The sequence below is a fragment of the Oryctolagus cuniculus genome, chromosome 6 (genome assembly GCF_051225735.1).
Source record: "Oryctolagus cuniculus isolate XC-2025 breed Fujian yellow rabbit chromosome 6, ASM5122573v1, whole genome shotgun sequence".
Lineage (NCBI taxonomy): Eukaryota > Metazoa > Chordata > Mammalia > Lagomorpha > Leporidae > Oryctolagus > Oryctolagus cuniculus.
In genome coordinates this window covers 138,213,683-138,239,054 of record NC_142872.1, presented here as the reverse complement: position 1 = coordinate 138,239,054, position 25,372 = coordinate 138,213,683, and the positions used below count along the sequence as shown (strand labels likewise).

At 34.2% G+C, this 25,372-nt stretch overlaps 1 protein-coding gene across 3 annotated transcripts in view; it reads left to right on the top strand.

Moving 5' to 3' along the window:
- CSMD3 (CUB and Sushi multiple domains 3) overlaps positions 1–25,372 on the top strand; it is a 1,281,859-nt gene that overhangs the window by 1,211,208 nt on the left and 45,279 nt on the right. For all 3 annotated transcript variants that reach the window (XM_051844770.3, XM_051844772.3, XM_051844771.3), the window contains 7 exons: positions 1,047–1,220; positions 8,145–8,318; positions 12,018–12,191; positions 12,950–13,135; positions 16,226–16,399; positions 19,396–19,578; positions 22,941–23,117. In XM_051844770.3, the coding sequence (XP_051700730.2) occupies positions 1,047–1,220; positions 8,145–8,318; positions 12,018–12,191; positions 12,950–13,135; positions 16,226–16,399; positions 19,396–19,578; positions 22,941–23,117 (1,242 nt within the window). The remainder of the gene's footprint in view (positions 1–1,046; positions 1,221–8,144; positions 8,319–12,017; positions 12,192–12,949; positions 13,136–16,225; positions 16,400–19,395; positions 19,579–22,940; positions 23,118–25,372) is intronic.

Here is a 25,372-nt window from a genome sequence, read left to right as displayed (position 1 = left end):
TAGGCTTCATATCCGAGTCACGGCACCATTATGTCGCTCCCCCTCTTCGTGGAGGAACGACACAGGACCCTGCGCTGTTCTTTCGTCTGCTCGGCCCTCCCCGGGTTTGCTGCTGGTTCTTCCCGGGTTGGCTACTGTCCCTTCCACCTCCGTGGAAGGGCGGTTCCCCCTGGCCACTTTCCCCACTTCCGCAGGGGAGCGGCACACCACCGGCCGGCTCTCTCGGGGGCTGCACAGGTGTTCCCTCAGATGTTCCCCTTAGGTGTTCCTGGTGCATGTTGTCTCTCTCCTCCTTTATAGTCCTCTTCCAATCCCAACTCTGCTACCCACACGCCGAGTACACTGCTCTCCTCCAATCAGGAGCGGCTCTTGCAGCTTATCAAGTTGGTAAGGGGCAGCTGGGTAGAAGCTGTACGCTCCTCTCCCAGCGCCACATTGTGGGAGAGCAGATGCATAGAATAAGTCTTAATTCCAGTAACAGTATAGTCCGAGTTGCTCCCCACAACAATGATATCTCATTTAAACCCTTTAAGTGTGGAGGAGTCATAAGACCTAGGTTCTAAACAATTTAGCAAGTCAGTTAATCTTTCTTCGTTTTTTAAGCCTTCAAATTTGTGAAAAACAATTATATCTAATGAATCTTGTAAAAATCAAATATTTTTCATGGAAAGCTCTTTATTTTTGTTTAGATATGAGGAAAAATTGGTATAGTTAAGTCAAAGAACTTGCCCATCGTCACTTTTGTACTAATTATCTTCTTTTTAATCTTATGGTTTTTCTTTCAATAATACTAGATTGGCCAAGAAAAAAATTACTAAGAAAAGAACTCCATAGAAGATTTTATGAGAACACAAAGAAGAATAATTTTAAATTATGTCATTTCTTTTCTCTACACTTTTACACTCATTCAGACAAGTTTTATAGATTTCAATTGTAAATACATCAAATGACAGGGAACCCAAAATGTCAGAAGCATGGTTTTGTTGTAAGTACATTTTAACTATATCTTTAGGGTTTTTTTTTTAAACTTATTTATTATTTTTAAGTTATTTCTTGTGGAGAGCTACCTACACCTCCAAACGGAAATAAGATTGGAACTCAGACATCATATGGCTCTACAGCAATCTTTACCTGTGATTCAGGATTCATGCTTGTGGGCTCAGCTGTGCGGGAATGCCTTTCCTCTGGTCTTTGGAGTGGATCTGAAACCAGATGCCTAGGTAGGGATTTTTCATCAATTTTATTCCCCCTTCTCATATCCCTTCACACTCTGGGAAAGAGGCAGATCTTTTTCCCTAATATGAGATGGTAACTTAAGTCATTCCTGTAAGGATGCTAAAAACAATTAAATGCTTTAATTTTAAAAATAGCTCATGATAGAAAATCTAAAACAGATAACTCTTAATCAACTGGTATTTCTGTTGAGAACCTTATGTCATTAAGAACAGACACATTTCCTTCCAGGCATGCTGAAAATAAAAAGGTGAAAACTAATTGCTGAAAATTGTATATCTGCATACTGTACTGGATTAATCGCTGTAGCAGTTAATGCATTCTAATCCATAGTTAATTCTCCTTTCACCTATTTGCTTAAGGTAATAATTTAAGAAGAAAAAAATGTACCTACATATAATTCTTCATTTTTCTTTCACAAGATTTCAACATATGTAAAACAATTTTCTATCTGAAACCTAATTTTTGAACCTCATTTTAGGCAAATGCAATTATTTCCCTTAGGGTTCTCTGAATTCATTGTGAACAGAAGAAATTGAACTACTTCATTCTTTTTATTCCTCTTTTATTATGAAAAAAACCAGTAAGGTTTATGCTGCACCTCTTTATTCAAATATTTCATAATTTCTTTATTTTAAAAGAATGGTATGATTTATGCCTTATTTTTCTCCAAAATAATTCCCTTATATGACAGCACATATTGAATTAGATAATAATGGAAATTGGTGAATCTCTTTGTCTCTTGGGTAGAAGGTATGCTCTTTTTGTTTACTAATTTAAAACTTGGTGATTGTGACTAGGGTATTGAAGCATTTGTATAATTTTTATGTCAATAAATTCACTATTAAAATGATACATTGGAAGAAAAGTAAATACCAATTTAAATCACATATTTCAATGTAAAAATATTCATGGCAAAATAACCATTATTTGAAACCTAAAATGACATAACTAAAACTTCCGGTCAAAATTCCTTCTTTTTCCTGCCTCAACTACATTTGTTTATAGATATATTTGGAAACCTAGTTATAGCCATTTCCTAATAAGACCAGTTATTTGAATGCTATAAGACTATTACATAAAAAGAAAATAGCAAATAAGTCAAATCATTATGTGTTAATATGTGCGTAAATAATCAAATACAGGGGCGCTGTGGCACTGCAGATTTAGCCACCATCTATAGTGCCTGAAACACATATAGGTGCCGGTTCATGTCCCAGCTACTCCACTCCCGATACAGCTCCCTACTGATATGCCTGGGGAAGCAGCAGAAGTTGGCCTAAGTGCCTGAACCCCTGTCCCCACATGGAGACCTGGACAAAGCTCCTGGCTCCTGCTGGCCCAGTCCTGGTCACTGCAGCCAGCATGTGGAGACCTGTTGGTTCCCTCTGTCTCTCTCTCTCTCTCTCTCTGTATTTCTTTCAGTAAATGAATAAATATTTTAAAAATAATCCAATATAATATTTTAATAGTTCTTCACTGATTTTATTATGCTAATTTTAATTACAGATGGCTATTTATCTATGAAATTAAAAATATATATTTAAATGTAAACTGAATTAAAAATACTATCTTTAATTGCCATATGCTCTGATGAACTGTTACTTTACATTATAAGTTATTTATTTAATATTATAGGTAGTGAGTGATTTTTTACTTATTTAAAACATTGATTTTTAATTTAAAATGTTGGTTTTGTTTTCATAAAAGATATGGAACTGTAGGAATACTTATAAGAAAATATTGCCTCTAAGACTGTGAAACCAATATAGAAAGAACAGTGTTGACGTCTAATATAATTCCAAAAGGAAGATGGTAGGGGAAAAGTAAAACTGTAAAACAAGCAAATCTTAGAATTTTATGCTCAAAATTGACCTTAAAGATTTGGTTATTATCAACTTACCTTTGTAGCTCTAGACACTTGTGGCTTAGGATGTCCACTAGAATATATTTATTATTTGTCTGCATGTAGTAGATGTATTTCCAACCCCAACATTTTATTATTATACTTAATTGGAAGAATTAACAGGTAACATTCATATTCTACAACCTAGAGTCTATAATTAATTTATCTCATATTTGCTTATTACACATCTGTCCATCTTTCCAAGCTTTTATCAAGCCATTAATTTGTTTTTATTCATTTTGAAATTACAGTAATCAGTATACTTCATTGCTAAACTTTTCTATGTAGATTTTACTATCTAGAGCTTAATATTTGTTTATGGTTTGTTTCCTCTTATTTCTGTAGCAAAATCTAAATACAGTGAAATACATGTCATAAATGCTGTCTTAGATGTGTTTTGAAAAATATATACACCTGTGTATCAAAGAAATATAAAGTTATATTTTGAAAAGTGTGTACACATGTGTAACTATCCCACTATAAAGTACCTCAGAAAATTTCCTCACAACACTTCATAGACAACCAACAACTCTCTACCCCCAATCTAAGGCAATAACTGATTTTTTTCACCATCTGTTAATTCTGTTCTAGAAATCATGGAATGGAATCTTGGATTACACGCTCCTGACTTCTTTTGTTCTCTTTCATTCATATTGTGTGTATCTTTGATTGTTCTTTGTATTGTTGGATAGATTTCCATAGTGTGAATACACTTCAGGATTCTTTTACTGAACACATGAGCTCTGCTTAGTTTGGGACTATATGAATAAAATTGCTATGAACATATGCATTCATATCTCTTGAGCACACAAGAATAGAATATCTGGGAAAGGTCTGATGTCGCTCCCCCATTCGCAGAGGAACGACACCGGACCCTGCGCTGTTCTCTTTGCCCGGCCCTTCCCGGGTTAGCTGCCATTCCCTCACTTGCGGAGGAACGACGCCATCCCCGGTTAGCTGCTGCCCCCCCTCCCCGCCTCCGCAGAGGAGCAGGCCGGCTCTCTCAGGGGCTGCTCAGATGTTCCTCAGATGTTTCCCGGTGCATATTGTTTCTCTCCTCCTTTATAGTCCTCTTCCACCAATCCCAACTCTGCTACCCACACACCAAGCACGCTGCTCTCCTCCAATCAGGAGCAGAATCAGTTCCTGCAGCTTATCAGTCAAACTGGTGAGGCAGCTGTGTGGAAGTTGTTTACTCCTTCTCAGTGCCATATGCTGGGAGATCAGATGCATAGAATTAGTCCTAGCAGTTCCAGTAATTTAGTCTAGTCTCGGTTGCTCCCCACAGTCTAATCTCACATTCTCCCAGCATAAAATTTTAGTTTGTATTATCTTGATGACTATTGATTTTGAGAAGTTTTATAAATTTATTATTTATTTGTAAATTTCCATTGTGGAATGGTGAAAGATCTTTTTTGGATTTTTCCCATTTTTAATGAAGAATACAAGGATGGGAATATAATTATGTTCTTAAAATTATATCTACAAACCACATTGAATTTGCTAAATTAAAATTAAAATTAAAAAAACAATCTTTGGATTAGAGTTATATTTGGTTATTAAAGTTACTACCTGGGGTTTTATCCCAATATTTTTGTTAATTGCTAACCTTTTATAGCCAAAAATATACCCTGTTTAAAACCAATTAAAGTAATAACAACAAAAATATGTGTAGGTATTTATGAGTTACAATGTGACATTTAAATACAAAATACCAGGGATGGCTCTGTGGCATAGCAGGTATAGCTGCCACCTGCAGTGCCAGCATCCCATATGGGCGCCAGTTGGAGTCACGGATACTCAACTTCCAATCCAGCTCTCTATGATGACCTAGGAAAGCAGCAGAGGATGTCCCAAGTCCTTGGGCCCCTTCACCTGTGTGGGAGGCCAGGAGGAAGCTCCTGGCTTGGGATTGGCATAGCTCTGGCTATTGCGAACATCTAGGGAATAAAACAGTGGATGGAAGACCTCTCTATCTCTCTCTACCTCTGCCTATCTGTAACTCTGCCCTATCAAATAAATAAATAAATCTTTAAAAAAATGAAGTGTTGAAGTCCCCCATTATTGTATTGGAGCCTATGTCTCCCTTTAGATCCATTAACATTGCTTTTAAATATCCAGATGCCCTGATACTGGGCACATATACATTTTTGATAGTCACATCTTCCTGTTGATTCATCACTTAATGAATATAATGTGCTTCTTTGTCTCGTTTAACAGTTTTTGTCTTAAATGCTATTTTGTCTGATGTTAGGATGGTTATTCCTTCTCATTTTTGCTTTCTGTTAGCATAGGATATTTTTTTCTGTCTTTTCACTTTCAGTCTGCGTGTAGCTTTGTTTGTGAAGTGTGTTTCTTTTAGGCAGCAAAAAGATGCATCTTGTTTTCTTAATCCATTCAGCCAGTCCATATCTGGACCATAGCAACCTCTTCTCCTCTTATTAAAAATGGCTACCTGCTGGTTGCCTGGTGCTGCTCCAAGAAGATGGTGTTACCTCCAGCACCTAGCTGCTGAAGTCACTGACAGTGATTGTACTGCCCCCACTGCTCCATGCAACTCTCTCCTTTTTAATAATTTGCATTGCAAATTTCTCTTCAAGTGTTCCCTGGAAGTGCTTTACCTCCCCTTTTCTTCGGTTATCTTCCTGTGGTCAGAATCAGTACATAAATTTTCTATTCAGCCATCTTGGATCTCTCCTTCTTTGAAAGACCTTATATGCAATTATAAACTATAGAATTCCTTTACATATTCTGGTTACAAAGCCTTCATTGTGTATCTGATGAATATTTTCTCCTAGTATGTGACTTACCTATTCATAATAGAGTCTTTTAACCAGTAGGAATTTTCAATTTATGCAAAGGCTATCTTTTTTCTTTGCTTTTCTTTCTGGTTATTGCTTTTTATACTTTTTACATCTTGTTTGTAAAATATTTACTCAGCTTTAAGACACAGATTTTCTGTAATGTTTTCTTCTAGAGGCTTTGCAGCTTTAGATTTTACTTTGATATCAGTGGTTGCTCATTAATTTTTTTAAAATGTACTCTGTCATGTAACTGGGACTTAATATTTTCCAGGATTATATTTGCCACTATTTAATGAAAATATTTTATTATCTTTTTTCCTTGAAATCATGTATGAAGTCTTCTGAATTTGTTTTTTTTTTTTTTTTTAAGATTTGTTTTATTTACTTGAAAGGCAGAGTTACAGAGAGAGAGAGAGATCTTTCATCTGCTGTTTTACTCCCCAAATGGCCATAATGACCTGGGCTAGGGTATGTTGAAGCCAGGAGTCAGGAGTGGGAGTGGGGGCCCAAACACTTGGTCCATCCTCTACTGCTTTCTCAGGCATAACAGCAGGGAGCTGAATCATAAGTATAGCAGCCAGGACTGGAACCAGCACCTAAATGGGATGCTGGCACTGCAGGTAGCAGGTTACACTGCTATGCTGCTATTTCCCACAGTGCACATTGGCAAGAAGCTAGAATTGGAAGCAGAATCAGCATTTCAACCCAGTCACTCTAATATGGGATATGTGGGTTCCAAGAGGAATTTTAACAGCTGTGCAGAAAAATGCCCTTTTTTTTTTATTAATATTTTACACTGGATAGGACCAGTAGAACCATGTTAAAAAGAAATAGAGTCCACATTTTTGTCTTGTTTCATAACAGGAGGAAAGCATTGAATATTTCACTGGTACATATATCAGCTAGAAAATTTTCTTAACACATCTTATTAGATTGTGAAAGTTTCCATATTTATTGTTAGCTTTTGTAACAAATAAGCACTACATTTTATCATATGCTTTTTTCTGCATTTATAGAAATAACCATACTGATTTTGCTCATCTTTTTTCTGTTAATATGGTATATTGTAGTGACTGATTTTTCCATATTAAACTTTTCATTTCTGGATTAAAAACCATATACTCTTGTTGTATTGTCATTTATATGTGTTGCTAGAACGATTTTATAAAGTTTCGTTAAGGAGTTTAACTCTGTCCATGAAGGGCATTCGTATTTTACATGTGTGTTTTTCATGTTTTGCTGTTGGGGCTATGGTTGTTTCATAATATACATTAGGAAGTAATTTTTTTTCCTTCATCTGTTTTCTAAAAGATATCGTGTAAGATGGATGTTTTCTTTTTTCTTTAATGTTTAAATTTATCAGTGAAATCGTCTGTTCTTGAGTGTCTTATGTGGGCTTGTTTTTAAGAACTCAAAGGCTTAAATTAATGAAGGACTATTCATATTTTCTGTTTTATTGTGTGTTAGCTTTCAGTAAGTTTTAATTTTCTAGGAATTGTCATTTCCTTCTGAATTTTTAAAATATATTGGCATAAAACTGTTCTTAATAATCTATTGTCTTTTTAATTCCTGTGGACCGTGTAGTAATAGCATTTCATTCACTCCTGTTAGGGATAATTTTGTTCTCCATTTTGTGTTGATAATGTTAGCTAGGGGTTAGACAATTTGGTTGCTATTTTTAAATAAATATTTTTATCTAAGTTAATGTTCTCTGTTGTTTCTGTTTCTTATTTCCTTGATTTTCCTATTGTCTTAAAACTTTCCTCCTGTCTAATTGCTTTGACGTTATTTTTTCCTTCTTTATTTCGTTCTTTTTCCTATTTTACAGTAGAATTAGAATAATGTTAATTTAATTTTATTTTTTCTAATAAAAGCATTTAATGATCTCAGTTTACATTACTTGATTTGAATTTTTCAAACTGATATATTATGATAAATTTTTATAAATATTGAGAGATTTTATAATTTCTTCTAGATCCAAGTGTCATTAGAAGTCATGTTTTCTTACAATTCCAAATAGTTGGTATTTTGCTAAATATCTAAATATCTTAAAGTTATCATTTTGTCATATAATTATGTTTGAATTATTTTTGGCATACTTTTAGGTGAACATTAAAAGTTTAGTAGTGTTGCTTATATATATAAGTACAAGCATGAAACAAATTACAATATTATCAATATTACTTTTTGACCCATTTCAGCGGGTCATTGTGGAATTCCAGAACTCATTGTGAATGGTCAAGTCATTGGAGAAAATTATGGATACAGAGACACAGTCGTATATCAGTGTAATCCTGGTTTTCGATTGATTGGTTCTTCAGTGAGAATATGTCAGCAGGATCACAACTGGTCTGGTCAACTCCCATCCTGTGTGCGTAAGTAAGCATGGCAAAAGAAATTAGCAACCTATGGTCTCATGAACTCATGATAAGTAATTATTTTTTTCTCAGGAAAGATAAATATATATAAATGATTACAGCTAGATAGAAGACAGCATAGACTAAATTTCCACAGTCCATTCTTTTATACTATTATGCAATAGCCATTAAAGTGGGGTGTGTTCAAAACCATATAAAACTATCCCCTTTGGGCTGCCTCTGAGACGTAGTCAGTAAAGCTGGTGCCTGCAGTGTCATCATACCATATGGGTGCTGGTTCAAGTTTCGGCTGCTCCGCTTCTGATCTCTGTTATGGCATGGGAAAGCAGAGGAAGATGGCCCAAGTCCTTGGGCCCTTGCACCCATGTGGGAGAACTAGAAGAAGCTCCTGGATCCTGACCAGATTGGCGCATCTCTGTTGCAGCCATCTGGGGAGAGATCCAAGAGACAGAAGACCTTCTCTTCTCCTCTCCTCTCCTCTCCTCTCCTCTCCTCTCCTCTCCTCTCCTCTCCTCTCCTCTCTTCTCCTCTCTTCTCCTCTCTTCTCCTCTCTTCTCCTCTCTTCTCCTCTCTTCTCCTCTCTTCTCTCCCTCTCCCTCTCCCTCTCCCTCTCCCTTCTGCCCTTTCTCCCTCCCTCTGCCTTTCTATAACTCTGCCTTACAAATGAATAAAATTTAAAAAAAATCTCCACAGGATCAGGATTGTGGCACAGTGGTTAAAGCTTCCTCCTGCAACACCAGCATCCCATATGATCACAGGTTCGCATCCCAGCCACTCCACTTCCTATCCAGCTCCCTTCTAATAGCCTGGGAAAGCCCTCTTCTGCCGAAGATAGCCTAAGTGTTTGGGCTCCTGCAGTCCATGTGGGAAACCCAGATGAAGCTCCTGGCATTACCCTGGCCCAAACCCAGCCATTGCTGCTATGCGTGTAGTGAACCAGCATATGGAAGACCTCTCTGTTTTTCCTCTCTCTTTGTAACGGTTTCAAAATATATAAATAAATATTAAAAAAACTATTCACAAGAAAGTTGAAGTAATTATTAGAATATTTGTCATTTATATATTATCATAAAAACAAGATATTGAATTCAGCTTTTCCAGTCTTTAATACAAATGAATATTTAAAAATAAATATCAGTTACAAAAGATACATTCTCTTGTTTTTTAGATTTTTTAATTTTTTTTGTGTGTGAAATAGAGCTTTCTTTTACTGGTTCATTCCCCCATTCCCACAAAACAGGAATTCACTTTAAGTTTCCAATATGAATGGCAGGAGGCCAATTACTTGAAGCCATTACTGCTGCCTCTAGCATTTGCATTAGCAGGAAGCAGGAGTCATAAAACTGACACAGGCATGGAGCCCAAGTATTCCAACTTATGATATAAGCATCTTATCCAGTACCTTAAGCACTAGGCTAAATGCCTACTACCCCAGCAGATTTTTAATTATAAGGGTTTAAATAAAATGAGATCATGGTGTAAAAGTAACAGCATTGTTGTTATATAATGTCACAAAGCATTTAATAATGGAAAATGCCTTGGATTTTTTTCTGATAATTATAATGCTATAGCTATCACATCAAAATCATATATTGATAAAGTACAAGTACAGTTAATGGAGGGGAAATTATCAGGCATGACATGAAGAACCATTGTGCTCATTTCAGTTCCACTGTTACATGAACTGATGCTGCTAATTTCATCTCTCTGGGGCATAAATCTCTGACATATAATTGAAGATTTTCAAGTATTTGTCGTTATGAATTGTTTTACTTTAAAATCCATTGTACTTTTCAATATATCAAGATTATATTTACACAGTATAGCTATGTATGTTTTCATAAGTGAGTATTTGGAATAGTTTAAAAATTATTGGAAATTTTATATTAAGGGCAATTTCTAGTATTTTTATTTATTTTTAAAGATTTTTTTTGAAATACAAAATAACATAGAGGGAATGAGAGAGGGAGAGAGAGAGAGAGAGAGAGAGAGATTTTTCATCTTCTGTTTCACATCCAAATGGCCACAATAGCCAGAGGTGGGCCAGGCCAAAGCCAGGAACCTCGAACTCAGCCCAGGTCTCATGTGGGTGGCAGGAATCCAGTGGTATGGGCCATCATCCTCTGTTTTCTAAGGCACATAAGCAGAAAACTGGATCTGAAACAGAGCATCAGGGACTTGAACTAGCCACTCTGCTATGATATGTTGGCATCCCAAGTGGCAGCTTCCCCTGCTGCACAATAAGCTGATCCCTCCACTGTTTCTAGATTCATAAAAGTGCATGAGTATAGATAATTTTAGAGTTGTTTTACTAGAATTTTCACCAGTTCAACAAATACCCATGTGATATTTTAATTTATGAATAGGCACATGAATATTAAAATTTATTTCAAACAATCCCTTTTAGTTATAAGTCCTGAAATATACTTGCTGTGCTTTGTAGTCTGGGGTGGGTCTCTTCCTATATGTATGGTGTTAGTTTATCACTGGAGATAAGTTTTTATATTCCCAAACTGGTAATCTAGTTAAATAATGATAAATGTATAACATTGTCTTGCTCCAGTAAATTCCCAGAAACATGCAGTATTTCAGATCATGATCTATCTTTGTACCTTACAGTCATTTATTCATGTACTTCTTATTATTAGCTCATAGTAATTTCTTTCTCCAATTATTGACATTTCTATTAATATTTTGACAGTAAGTTAAGATAAATACTATGAATATGTTTTATTTGTCATGCTATAAGATTATGCAAAAGATATTTTGGTGACTTCAGTAAAATAGTATATATGAATTTCATTGTATGTTCACAGGAAATATATAATGTGTGACAGATTTTATCTATTTATCAATTCTGTCATTGTCACATTTTTATTTAAGTAACTGAAATTTATTGAACTCCTAATTTCATGGATAATGTTTTGAGTGTTGAGATAATGGGATAAAAGACCATTCAGTTAGGAATTAAAATAACTTCTCTACACACACACACACACACACACACAGGTTGTCTGATGATTTAACAAGAGCAATATTCTGCTTGAGTCTGCCATAGATCTTTTGTCTTTCATTTATATTCCAGGATAGCCAACTAATTTTACTGTTTTTTCTTGTGAATAATTGAGACTATAAGTGAGAATTAGCCCTTGAGGTAAAACTGGTTTTGTTATTGATCATTTTAAATAAGAATAAAATACAGTTAAATTTCCAAATGAATAGGTTGACATTAACAATGAAGCTGAAAAATAATTGCTCTTGGGTCATTCCAAAAAAATATTCAAAGTGACTATGTTATTTTTTTTACTGTGCCCAATTATGAAGCAATATTACTGCAGTTGTCTGATTACTAGTATTAGATGACATAATACAGCAGTTGATAGAAATATAGTGTTTGAGGAAAGCCAGAACTACATAAAATTTCTTATAGGTCCATAGCTTTAAAAGACTGAATAAAACATTTAACTAAGAACATAATTTCTGAAGAAAATTGCATTAAATTTTCAAGTACAAGAGGTGAAGAAAATAATAGGAAAGGGTGTGAAACTCCTGAACGAGTTTGGGTGAACAAATCAGAGACAAACACCAGTATCAGTTTCTACTTTGTTTGAAATGATTAAGTATAATTGTCATGTGATAACTGCTAATGAAATATTCTTCTGTTTTATGCTCTCCTCCACTTTCCAATGCTATTAGCTGTTAGCTGTGGTCACCCTGGTAGTCCAATTTATGGAAGAACAAGTGGAAATGGATTCAACTTTAATGATGTAGTAACATTTTCTTGCAATATTGGGTATCTTATGCAAGGACCAACAAAGGCACAATGCCAGGCCAACAGACAGTGGAGCCATCCTCCTCCTGTGTGCAAAGGTAAAAGACTTAACTGTATTCTAATGAGTCATAGTAATAATGTATCTGTGTAAATAACATTTGAAACAGCTTGGGTAAAACAGTATAAAGTTTTTAGCCAATAAAGCAAAAAGCTTGAATATCGAAGTTATCTCATAGCAATTTGTTCCATTTTCTTAATTTTTATAATTTTTTGAAAACTGGCAGATTTAATCTCCACTTACTTTTTTAAAAATCTTGTAAACACATTGTATTGCATATTAAGTCAACGAGAACATATTTACTTAGAATTTGCTTTATAATTAATAGAACTTCATCAGTTTCAGATAACTATGTTTGAGGCATGAATTACCATGATACTTGGATCAAGGCTTTATTTTCTCTATAGAAACAGATTAAAGAGAATTCTCTGGTGATATTTGACTTGCAAAAAGTAGAATATACTTTATATTGTCTGATAAAAGATAACCAAGTAACACTTTCTATGTTTTAATGGTACAAGTATGGATTAAAAGCTCTCATTCTCTAAATTTGTACACAATATAGTATTTATTGAGCTGCTGTTGTTCAAAGAGATTGTCAAAACTTTTTTCCATTTTTCTCTTTCCAACAAACCATTCAAATTTCAATCCATTATCAAGATAGTCTATAAATTAATTCTAGGAATCTTTGATTTATTTGATTAAATTTACATTTGAGATTAGGTTTATGGATTTATAATAAAAATCTCTATGGATATATATTCCAAATATAGCTCATAAAACTTATCTCTTGTTTAGTGGTCAACTGTTCTGATCCTGGAATTCCAGCCAATTCCAAAAGAGAAAGTAAAATAGAACATGGGAATTTCACCTATGGCACTGTGGTATTCTATGATTGCAATCCAGGTTATTTCTTATTTGGATCTTCAGTTTTGATATGCCAGCCAAACGGACAGTGGGACAAACCTTTACCAGAATGTATCAGTAAGTAGATAATGTGAATTGTTCCTTAAAAACAGATCAATGAAGCAATATGTATGTTTACTGTCTTTGTAAAATTTCTAGAGCTATATATAGAAGGAAGTATATTAGCTTTATTGATTTATTATTTAGAAATCAAACTTCCCCATATCATGCATATCAATGTTTAAATTAATGTATAATTCTTGGGTTTTGAAAGTTGATCATTTATGAAAATAAGGCATTTTGTGTACTCATCCCAGAAGAGGTTACTGGTGCTTTTATTTTGTACTAGCATTTGAAATTTTATTAATAACCAAATTAGTTTCAATGTAAACATCCATCAGAGTTTCAGAATGCCTGAGACTTTAGAAAAAAAGTTTATTGAAAACCTGTTGACCTAAAATATTTGCTATATATAGATGTTAATAAACATCATCTTTCAAATCAACAACTACTTAATGACTTTGTTTTAGTTGTATGTTTTGTTAGAAGTTGTAAAGTATAAATAAATTATAGCAAAATGCATGTAACTAATGTTTATAGTGAAAAAAAAATTAGCAAAATTTTTTCAAATTTTGTAAAGACATAAAGAAGTAAATATGAACTCTAGGAATTTAGCTAATTGATGGACCTGAAATTGAGTGTGGATGAATCTTAAACCTTACAGGAAAGAAAAGTAGAACTGGGAAGATAGAAATTGCCCATAAAGAAATTATTTACAAAAAGTTTTTGGTTGTACTAAATTTTATAAATTTTTTATTATCATGTTATTCAGAAGTATTTCCTTTACATTAATGAGGTGTGCTTTTATGAATTTTGTGTCAAAATTCATGTGTTAATGAAATCACAAAACTTTTTGCTGTATCTATAAAATTTCAGATTCCATGTAAATAATTTATAAAATTAGCCTACTTATTAAAGTGTATTTACTTCCTTTAATACACAACTATAATTGTGCTTTTTTTGAAAGTGATACATTTTATTCAAAAGGTGAGAAAAACACATGTCGCTCCCCCTCTTCGTGGAGGAACGACACAGGACCCTGCGCTGTTCTTTCGTCTGCTCGGCCCTCCCCGGGTTTGCTGCTGGTTCTTCCCGGGTTGGCTACTATCCCTTCCACCTCCGTGGAAGGGCAGTTCCCCCTGGCCGCATTCCCCACTTCCGCAGGGGAGCGGCACACCGCCGGCCGGCTCTCTCGGGGGCTGCACGGGTTCCCTTAGATGTTCCCCATAGATGTTCCTGGTGCATGCCGTCTCTCTCCTCCTTTATAGTCCTCCTCCGCCAATCCCAACTCGGCTGCCCACACGCCGAGTACGCTGCTCTCCAATCAGGAGCAAGTCCTACAGTTAATTGGTTGAACTGGAGGCAGCTGTGCGGAAGCTGTTTACTTCTCTCCCAGCGCCATATTGTGGGAGAGCAGATGCATAGAATAAGTCTTAATTCCAGTAACAGTCTAGTCCGGTTTGCTCCCCACAAACACACACCTACACATGAGAGCATTGTTCAGGGAGAGTGGGCCAGTAAATGAAAAAGAGTGAATTCAATACCCTGCTTGCTCTGGGTACACATGGAGACACACATACACAGAGAGAGAGAGAAAGAGAGAGAGAGAGAGAAAGGAAGAGAGAAGGAGAGAGAGATAGGAGTTGAATTGTTTGAATAATTCTCTTCCTTGGTCTTGTATAACTGTAACATTAAAGTTAAAAAATCTCTTTGTAAGATATGTAAGACTTAAGTTCTTTAGTTCTCACATACTTTTTGCGTGATTTCCTGTCACTCTTCTTCGTTGTGAGCTAAGTACTCAAATGTTTCATTAAGTTCATGTGTTCTTATGTACTGTTCTTATGTGCTGTTTGACACTTTAGAGATATGTGATAGTCCAGTGCAGCTGATAGAGAGCACACGTTAAATTCCCAGTCTACCTTTTGCTTCTAAGGAATATCCTACAATTTATTGATTCTGATTCTGCTACTCCTAGCAGTGTATTGATTGACAAACCACTGAGTAATTTCTTTGCACAGCACAATTTATTCATTAACAGTTTGAAATAGAATGATTCTAGACTATCCATTAATTAGATTAGTAATCACAGATTCATCTGCACACCATCTGTTTACTCTCAAATTTCTTCCCTTTCAATTTCTATATACTTTTTTCTTTTTTTTATAATAAAAAAGAGAACAAATTTCACTCATTCTATAGGTTAAGTTCCAAGAATACAACCACCCTTCCTTACCCCCTTCAATTATTCTCCCTCCCTCCCCTTTCTTCCTTTCATTGTTTTTTTGCAGAGACATAATCTTAATCCACTCTATATTCAGAGGCTTGATTCACCACTAACCATAATATTCAACAAATAAAAAGTAGGAAGACAACAGTTCACAGGAGTATAAATAAGGGCTAAGAATGACAACCATATCACAAAAGTCTACTTTATTCTTATATATTCTCTTATATTGCATATTAAATTTCACGTATCAGAAAAACATATAATATTTGATTTTTGATACTGGATTATTTCAATAAGCATAATGGTTTCCCATTGCATTCATTTTGCTGCAAAAGACAAGATTTAATTCATTTTTATGATTGAGTAATTTTTCATAATGTATATATCTGTACATTTTATTTATTCAACAGTTGGTCAGTTGATGGACATCTGGGTTGATACCATATCTTAACTAATATGAATGGCCTCACTTTGAATCTTACATGACTTCCTTTTTCCATATTTAGTGTCACTTATCTCTCTGACTTGTACATCTGGTCCAGGCATATACACACTTCAATCAAATACAAATGGACTCATACTTACCACTCACACTATGTACAGACTTGTTATAATTAATCATTTTTATGTTAGCCTTCTAATATTTCTGTTGTACTCAACCTCAGGATAAGTGCATTAACAGAATAGCTCCTATAACTACAAATTCCATTTTATTTTTAGAAATCTAATTTAATCATGATAATATTTGATTCTATAGGTTTTAGATGTTGAAGCAGAAAATTTACTTCTAATTTATTATATGTCATTTCATAAACAATTTGGTTCAGGTTGTTCGATAGGAGATATAAAAAAATTTTATATTCAATAATTATGTATTGTAGTGATTGACTGTGGACACCCTGGCGTTCCTCCTAATGCAGTCCTGTCCGGCGAGAAGTATACTTTTGGGTCTACTGTTCACTATTCCTGCACAGGAAAGCGTTCCCTTCTAGGCCAGTCATCAAGGACTTGCCAATTAAATGGCCATTGGAGTGGATCACAACCTCATTGTTCAGGTAATACTTGGAAAATCAGTGTCTTTTAGAAATTATGATATTAACATTATGTTCAGAAATATATACACAAAACAATCTAAATACATAAAACAATAAGTTTAAATTCTAAAAACCTAAGAGCCGCAGTTGTTTGGCAGAGCAGAATACCTCCATCCCATATCAGAGTGCCTGGTTTTGATTCCTGGCTCTGCTTCCAACACTGGCTTCCTTCTCATGTGTATTCTGGAATGCAGCAGGTGATGGCTAGTGTATTTTTGCCTCTGCCACCCATGTGGGAGACCCAAAATTATATTCTTGACTTTTGACTTTGGCCTGGCCACATGCTGGCTATTTTAGGCATTTGGGCAGTAAACCAGCAGATGGAATATCTCTCTTGTCTCTTACTCTCGCTCTCTTTCTCTCCCTATTTCTCTCTTTTTCTCTCGCTCTACTCCTTTCAAACAAAATGAAGTATTTTTTTTTTTATTTTGATGAGGTAAGCTGGAAATTTGCCTACACATTAATTGGATTAATTCTAAGGTAATATAAATCCAGATTGCAAATTGACACTGATTTTTGTAGACAGTAAATTACAGGTGTATATTTTTAACTATGATGTATAAAGTTGAAAATCATTTGGTTTTAGGATGGTACACTAAGTGAAGTGCTTTGGTTCATTAAAATGTCGGAATTACTCAATCTAAAGACCTATTCCATTTTAGCAGACATCAAATATTATTTTTCCTGATGACTATGTTGTGTCAATGATTTTTCCCAAGTTAAGTTCTGTTAACCTCATAAGCAATTGTTTACTTAATGGCATAAGTTGAAAATAAAGTCCTAAATGTTTTAAATTGAACTAACCTAACAAGTTAAATTATTTATCTATGCATCCTATTAATAATAATCAACATATAACTCTTGAGCCTTTACATTAATTGAGTAAAATTTGAATAAAAATATTAATGTTATATGTAATTAATAATTTGTTCACTGAGTGTGTATTTTATATTTTTCCTTTGAGATGGTTAAGCTGCTGCTTTTCTTCAAAAACACTAACTTTATTTTAGATCTAGGAAGACTTCCCAATTGATACTGTTTTGTTTTCACCCACAAAGTAGATATTATGCTTATTTTTCCTCTGTTCTTTTTAATTATAGATTTTCTTTTCTTATTACTTTGTTCCTGTGAATATCATACTGATGGCTTAGTATGAGTTGCTTTACAATGTTTTCCCTGTAGATGTGAAAGTTGTGAAATGGTTACCTAGTCTCTGAATCTTCTTTTGACTAGTAGTTAATCCCTATGACATCACTACCTGAAAATTTTCAATCCACTTTTAAATGTGACTATAAAACTAATTTTCATGAGAATAATTGTTTCACTTTGCAGTAACTCATAGTAGAGTAACCCTCAGTGAACTGGTTATACATAAACATATACATACACCAACTTGTTTGAAGACTACTACTGAATTACAAAAACAATGCACACAGATACCTAAATGTGAAATACTGATCTAAAATTTGAGTGGTTATTAATATTACATCACATGAAAATGAGAAGGTATATATTTATAGATTCCAAATACACAGGGCATTTGCAAAGGCAAATAGAAAGAGGACATTTTCTTTTTTTATTTTAAAGATTTATTTTATTTATTTGAGAGTCAGAATTACACAGAGAGAGAAGGAAAGGTAGAGAGATAGAGAGACATCTTCCATCTGCTGGTTCAGTCCTCAGTTGGCCGCAATGGCTGGAGCTGTACCGATCAAAGCCAATAGCCAGGAGCTTCTTCCGGGTCTCCCATGTGGGTGCAGGGGCCCAAGGACTTGGGCCATCTTCTACTCCTTTCCCAGGCCACAGCAGAGAGCTGGATAGAAAGTGGAACAGCTGAGACTCAAACTCGTGCCCATATGGGATGCTGGCACTGTAGGCGGCAGCTTTACTTGATACACCACAGTGCCGGCTCCAAAAGAGGACATTTTCAATGCTTTCTCTCATTATACATTAATGCTATGGCAACTGTGATAAGAATTATTTTAGTATTAAAAGAACTGAGTACAGACTGAGTAAATCTTTTTTTTTTTTTTTTTTTTTTTTAAAGATTGATTGTTTTGCAAGTCAGAGTTACACAGAGAGAGGAGAGGCAGAGAGAGAAAGAGGTCTTCCATCCAATGGTTCACTCCCCAATTGGCCAAAACGGCCGGAGCAGTTCCAATCCGAAGTCAGGAGCCAGGAGTTTCTCCTGGGTCTCCCACGTGGGTGCAAGGGCTCAAGGACTTGGGCCATCTTCTACTGCTTTCCCAGGCCATAGCAGAGAGTTGGATTGGAAGTGGAGCAGCCAGGACGAACTCGCGCCCATATGGGACGCTGGCGCTTCAAGCCAGGACGTTAACCCGCTGCACCACAGCACCAGCCCCTGAGAAAATCCTTAACATGGAAACAAAAAAGATATAACCTAGTTATTAGCATATCGGGAAAGATTTCTTATTCATTTTTTCATATATGAGAAACAGTTCATTCATCTTTGTTTATTAATAGGCATTGCTAGAAAAAATTACAAGAAGTTTTATGCTATAGGGAAACCATACTGCAGTATTTACATGTTTTGGTACACCACATTTTAGTTTAAAAATATTTTCAGTTCACATGAAATTCCTAGAAGGAAACATGCGAGGTATTCATTCAGTTGTTTAATTTTAATTTTGTAAGTCCATAGTACTGTTGATTATAAATTTCCCATTAGGTTGGTTATATTCTAGGCTCTAGGAATACTAATGAAGTGTTCTTAATCTATTTATTGTCTTTGGATATCAGTGGACACCATACTATGCAACTATTTTTTTTTATTTAAGATTTTCTTCTTATGACTGCAGTCAGATTGGATATAGGAATATTGATATCATGGTAAAATATAAGATACCCCAAAACAAATGCCTACCAGATAGTTCACCCAAACCTTGACTTCATAATACTTACTGACATACATGAACTTTAAATGTATTTTTTTGCAGGTGATGCCACTGGTACATGTGGGGATCCAGGCACTCCTGGTCATGGCTCTAGACAAGAGAGTGATTTCAGAACTAAAAGTACTGTACATTTTGCTTGTGATACTGGTTACATCCTTCATGGCTCAGAACAAAGAACATGTCTAGCCAATGGCAGTTGGACTGGAAGGCAACCAGAATGCAAAGGTAATCTCAACCAGAAACTAAGTATATTACAAGTGCTGAGATTTAATATGTATTCATAATTGGTTACCACTTGGAAAAGTACTCCTGGCTTTGTTTCATCTTAATCATGGAGTAAAAGCAGTGGTATTTCAGTATCACTCTAAAAGAGAACTATGACAACTAAAAGTTATGTTTTAAAAAAATCTCAGTGATTGTATATCAAAATTGTTCATGTTGTAGCAGACATTTAGATTGAAAAGTTAAAGAAAGAAAATGTGTGTGGGCTTTTGGTGAGATGATTAGGATGCTGCTTGGGATACCCGCATACTGTGTCAGAGTGCCTGGGTTGGAGTCCTGGCTCCACTTCTGATCCAGCTTCTGGTTAATGCACACCCTGGAAGAAAGTAGGTGATGGCATAGTACTTAGTCCCCACCACCCACGAGAGGGACCGGCACTGGTTGCCATTTCCTCAGTTCAGCCTGATCCAGACTTTCAGTTGTGGCCATTTGAGGAGTGAACAAGTCTGTGGAAGATTCTCTGTCTCTCTCTCCCTTTCCATCTCTCCCAGCCCTGTCTCTTTCCCATTTATCTTTAAAACATTCTGATAATGTGCAAACTGGAACTCTATTAGTTCTAGATGATGTTTATTGTTATGAGGAGAATTTGACAAATTTGACTCATAGGACATATCTATACTTTTAGTTCATTATTCTACTTAGGAATTTTTTCCAGCAGAAAATAAAAATGTAAATAATATACTCAATCTTGAAAATGAAATGTTAATTATTTATAACTAGTAATAATTGGAAATGTTACACTAGGAAATATTACATAAATAATTATTTTATATAATTTGTGTATAGTAAATAATATATTAGCATAAATGCAATGAAGCAATATGAAAAAGTATATGGCATAAAATATAGTTAAACAAATTTAAAATTGAATACTCTGTTAGAACATTGGAAATGATACTTGTTTGAAAGAAAGTATTAAGTATATAAAATGATAATAGAGCAAAATTGCCAAATTAGTAATATTTATTGTTTGTTATAAAAGTTTTACATTATTGCTCCATTACTTTTAGATATTTCTTAAAATTGGACATATATACAGAGTTTATATATGTTAGTATATTATTATAACTAATGATTATGAAAAATTAAACAAAGTGAAAGTTAATGTTTATCAATAGGGGATTATTCAGTTAAGATATGAATTACACATAATGGAAAACTCTTTAGTCATCAGTTTTACTGCAGAAAGTTTAATCTTGGGGCTGGCATTTTGGTGCAGCAGATTAAGCCACTGGCTGCAACGAAGGCATCCCATATGGGTGATGGTTGAGTTCCGGCTGCTCCACTTCTGATCCAACCCCCTGGTAGTGCACCTGGGAAAACAGCAGAATGTGGCAGAAGTGCTTGGGTCCCCACATTCACATGGGAGACCTGGATGGAGTTCCAGGCTCCTCGCTTTGGCCTGGCCCAGCCCTAGCCATTGTGGCCATTTTGGGAGTGAACCAGCAGATGGAAAATTTTTATCTTTCTGACTCTCCCTCTGTCTGTAACTCTGTCTTTCAAATAAATAAATAAATATTTAAGGAAAAATGTTGCCATATTAAGTAAATATAATGGTGTTTTAAAACAGCATGTATATTATGGTTCTTTTTAAATTTTAACATTTCATTAGTATATGATCTGTCTAGCACAATGCCTATTTATATTTATATTATAATGCGATTTATATTTGTATTAATGTATATTAATATGTGCATTATATATGAATATACAAGTATTTTATCAAGTGTCATCCCTTAATAGTGGACTTATGAGTGATCTTTATTTTCTTCCTTATATTTTCATTTTTTTTTTGACATTTTAGAAATGGCTGCTTAATATTTTGGTAAAAGAAAAAAATGTTGCAGTGAGCTTAAAATAAAAATTATCTCTAAAAACAGAAGAAAAGTAAACATAAAATATACTTCATGTGAAAGATTCAATACAAAAATACTCAAAAACATGTACTGTTTAAACTTATTATTCACTATCCTGAATATGATCCAATGCTTTCATTATGTGCTATCAGAATCATTCCTAGGAATTTGCACTAGATGAACAATCTGCAATTACATATCTGTGTGATACTGGGCAAATTAACTGTGTTTCAGTTATCTACCAAGAATAGGTAATAATATCAGTACTATTTCATAGTATTGTGAGGTAAATATCACTGGAAGACTGTGACTGCCACGTAGTAACTGCTCAATGACTATTAACGATCATTTTATTAATTAGGTATTTTGATACTGCTGGGAAATGACTCTGAGGAGAGATGACTTTGGAAGCTAGTCCTAAATGTAGATGGAGTTTTGCTCACAGGCAACAATAAATCCCTGGTTTTGTGTAAATGTGGTAAATGTGAAAAATGTATGTTTCCTGTCTACACAGGCATGGGCACATACACATTACTACTGCAAATGAGAGGCATAGTGAAATATTTAAGATGCGGCAAGGGATATCAATGAAAAGTTGTTAAATTATAATCATATTTCATATTCATATAGATGTAAATTCTATAGAGTACTAAAATGCCTTCTGATATTACAATAAAACATTATTTATTTGATATAGAATTTTTAATATATTTTAAACTTATGGTATTGATGGCAAATAAACATATTACATTAATCATAAAGACTTGTGCTTGTGATTCCAGTCTAGGAAATGTTGAAAATTTATTGAAAACCATTGCTGGAATTTAGTTACTTTATTTTTACTGAGTTTATTTTTAAAATTCCTTGTCCCAAAAATTAGTTTATAAAGTTTTAAAGCAAGCCATTTCTCTATTTATATAAATAATACATTAAAATTATATAAATATTAAACTATTTAAATATTAAAATTATATAAAGTTATATGAATAAAATGTTAAAGTTATAAATGGTTATAATTTTAAAACTGTATAATTTGTAGTTGTCTACTTAGAAGTAGAAGTGTAATATATCTCTATTGCATTTTATTATTTTACATATCTTCTCATTTCTCATTAGATGCATTTTTAGAGATCACGATAATCCTTCTCTGATTTTACAATACTGAAATGCAATATTCTTCAAGTAATTACTTTGTAAATTTTTCCTGAAGCTACTAACAAAGGTCTTTAAACGTATCTGTTATATGATTTCCAGTCTGTAATTAAGCAAATAAAATCAACATAAACTTGTCTTAAATTTAAACCACTTATGAAAAATAGTTCGCTGCTTATTTCAGAAATTTTTATTGCTTCTCTGGGTAATTTGGGGGGATCTTTTAATCATTAACTTTTTGTGAAGTGATTTCCAGTTACATTGCTTTAATATACACTCATACATTTTGTTTTACAGCCGTACAGTGCGGTAACCCAGGAACAACAGCCAATGGGAAAGTCTTTCGTATTGACGGCACAACGTTTTCTAGTTCAGTCATTTATTCGTGCATGGAGGGATACATCCTTTCTGGACCTTCAGTTAGACAGTGTACAGCCAACGGGACATGGTCTGGAAGTTTGCCAAACTGTACAAGTAAGTTGTTTCAGCAGACTTTAAAATCATTACTTACATGAAAGTGTTCATGAATATATGAATGTGTGTAAGTTTGAATTGTCATTAATAAAGCCCAGCAAAGGTTTCAGTATTTGTATTGCCTTTCCAATTGATAGGTGGTAGTAGTATTATGGTTGGAGTATACGCTAGTCATTTAACGAATCAATTGGTTTACCTAGGTTTTACTTTGGCTGGCAGAGGAAAGGGAGATTATAGAAAAGCAGCACTATTAAACATAATTTTAAACAGTTTAATTTTAAACTATTAAACAGAATTTTAAGAATAATGAGGTAGCCGTAATCAAAATTCACTATACAAAGAATGTAACTTTATTGTACAAATCTAACACATATTAGTAACACACTTGACTATTAAAGGCATATCAGTTATTTATGTGCTCTTTCACTGGTATAGTCAAGATAGCTGATTTCTGCACTGTGATAACAACACTTGCTTGAGAGAGATTTTTGAAATGAATAAATGAATGCCCTTGTATGGAATAAAAATGAATGAATGCCCTTGTATGGAATAAAATAGTATTTATTTAAACACCAATAAAATATCTAATGGAAAAATTCTATTTCCTTATGCTCATTAGAAAGAAATCACATATGTCTGTGTGGAACAGTTGATTGTAGCAAATATGCCACTGTAGTATGGAATGTTGACAGTGAGGAAAGGTTTACAAAGGGGAGCATGCAGTATGAAGTTGGTCATCAAAAGGTCCACAGAAAATGTATCTTATGAAAAAAATTTATGCATGGAATTTAGAAAATTTGCACTAAAATTAACATTAATTCCATTTTCCATGAACAATCTGAATTATCCTTTATATTGGAATTCTATACTTTCTGCCTAATTTTGCTATAAACCTAAAACTTCTTTAAATGATAAAGTCTATTTCAAAAAATAAATTACTGCAGTGGTATCTTGTAAATCATGAAATTTTTAAAAACAGCAGAGTTAAGTAGGATAAATAGACACTATGGAAGTCATCAGAGGGGGCTGCTAAAGCCTCTTTAGCAGAGCAAACTCTTAATGTTACAATGTGGCAGATTATTGGTTCTTATAGGAAGACTTGCTAGAAGTAGACAAATTTGTAATAACGTAAAAGAGCTTAAGTAAAATTTTTACAAATAAATGACATGTTGTCTCTAGGTCACCAAAAGCATAGAGCTTAATTTAATGCCATATTGATAAGTTCAATGGCTTTTTATACACTGTTCAGTAGTTGTTTGTAGACTGTGTCAGCAATGGAATGGCCCTTGACTAACAAAACATTTCCCAGAAATTTGAATGAGGAGGTGGGCCTTGTACTACTTGTGGGGCAATGATCTATCAGACCAGATCTTTTCTTCTTTTTCTACACTCATTTGTATTTTTATTGCATGAACAATTGGTTCAAATGAATACACTTCAGAGGAGGAATCCATTAAAGTAATAGCATACCTGTATTCCTGGAAAAAATAGGTTGTAGTAAAAATCTTGTCTGAAAAGTTAGTGTGCAGTGGTAGTGCTGGTGAGATATCCCAGGTGTACTATGTCTCTTCAAAGGTGAAGGCAAACTGTGATTGGGAGGCTGTTAAAATAGGCAATGAATGAAATCCATCAGTAAAACCTGAAATAATAAAATATTTTCCAGTTATGGCTTGGAGTCAACCAATTGGAATTAAAAGGGGATCTTAAGCTGGACTGTGAGTCATTTAGGTTGTGGAAATCTATTTTTAGATGCACTTCATTTTTATTAGGTTTAAACATTGACCATAGAAAACCAAAGGAAGAGTGGACATTCTTTCAGTAGCTATTGTACAGTTTTTCTTAATTACTGGAGATGTTGTTTTATCTATACTGGATTGCATTAATTATTATAATCAGTGCAAATGTCCATGGGATTCTGTTTTGTCAAGATGAGTAAAAGTGCCACATATTTAATCTAATTTTAATTTGTTATTATTTGGCTCATTGTTCATATGGGAATATTTTAGGTACATGGGCACTGTGATCATTGAAAACTTAGACAAGATAATCATGTTAATGTTTAATTTGAGACATACATGTTGATCCTCTATTTTACATTTGGAAGCTCCCCTAAAGCACATGATGTGCCTTATGTAAATTCAAGGCAGTCTCTGGGTGCTACTGTGATTTCAGGCTCTGTGCCTATTAAGACAATGAAGATTTTTCAAGTGCTGCATATCAAGAAATGTTCAAATTAATTTAAAATGTGCTATGGA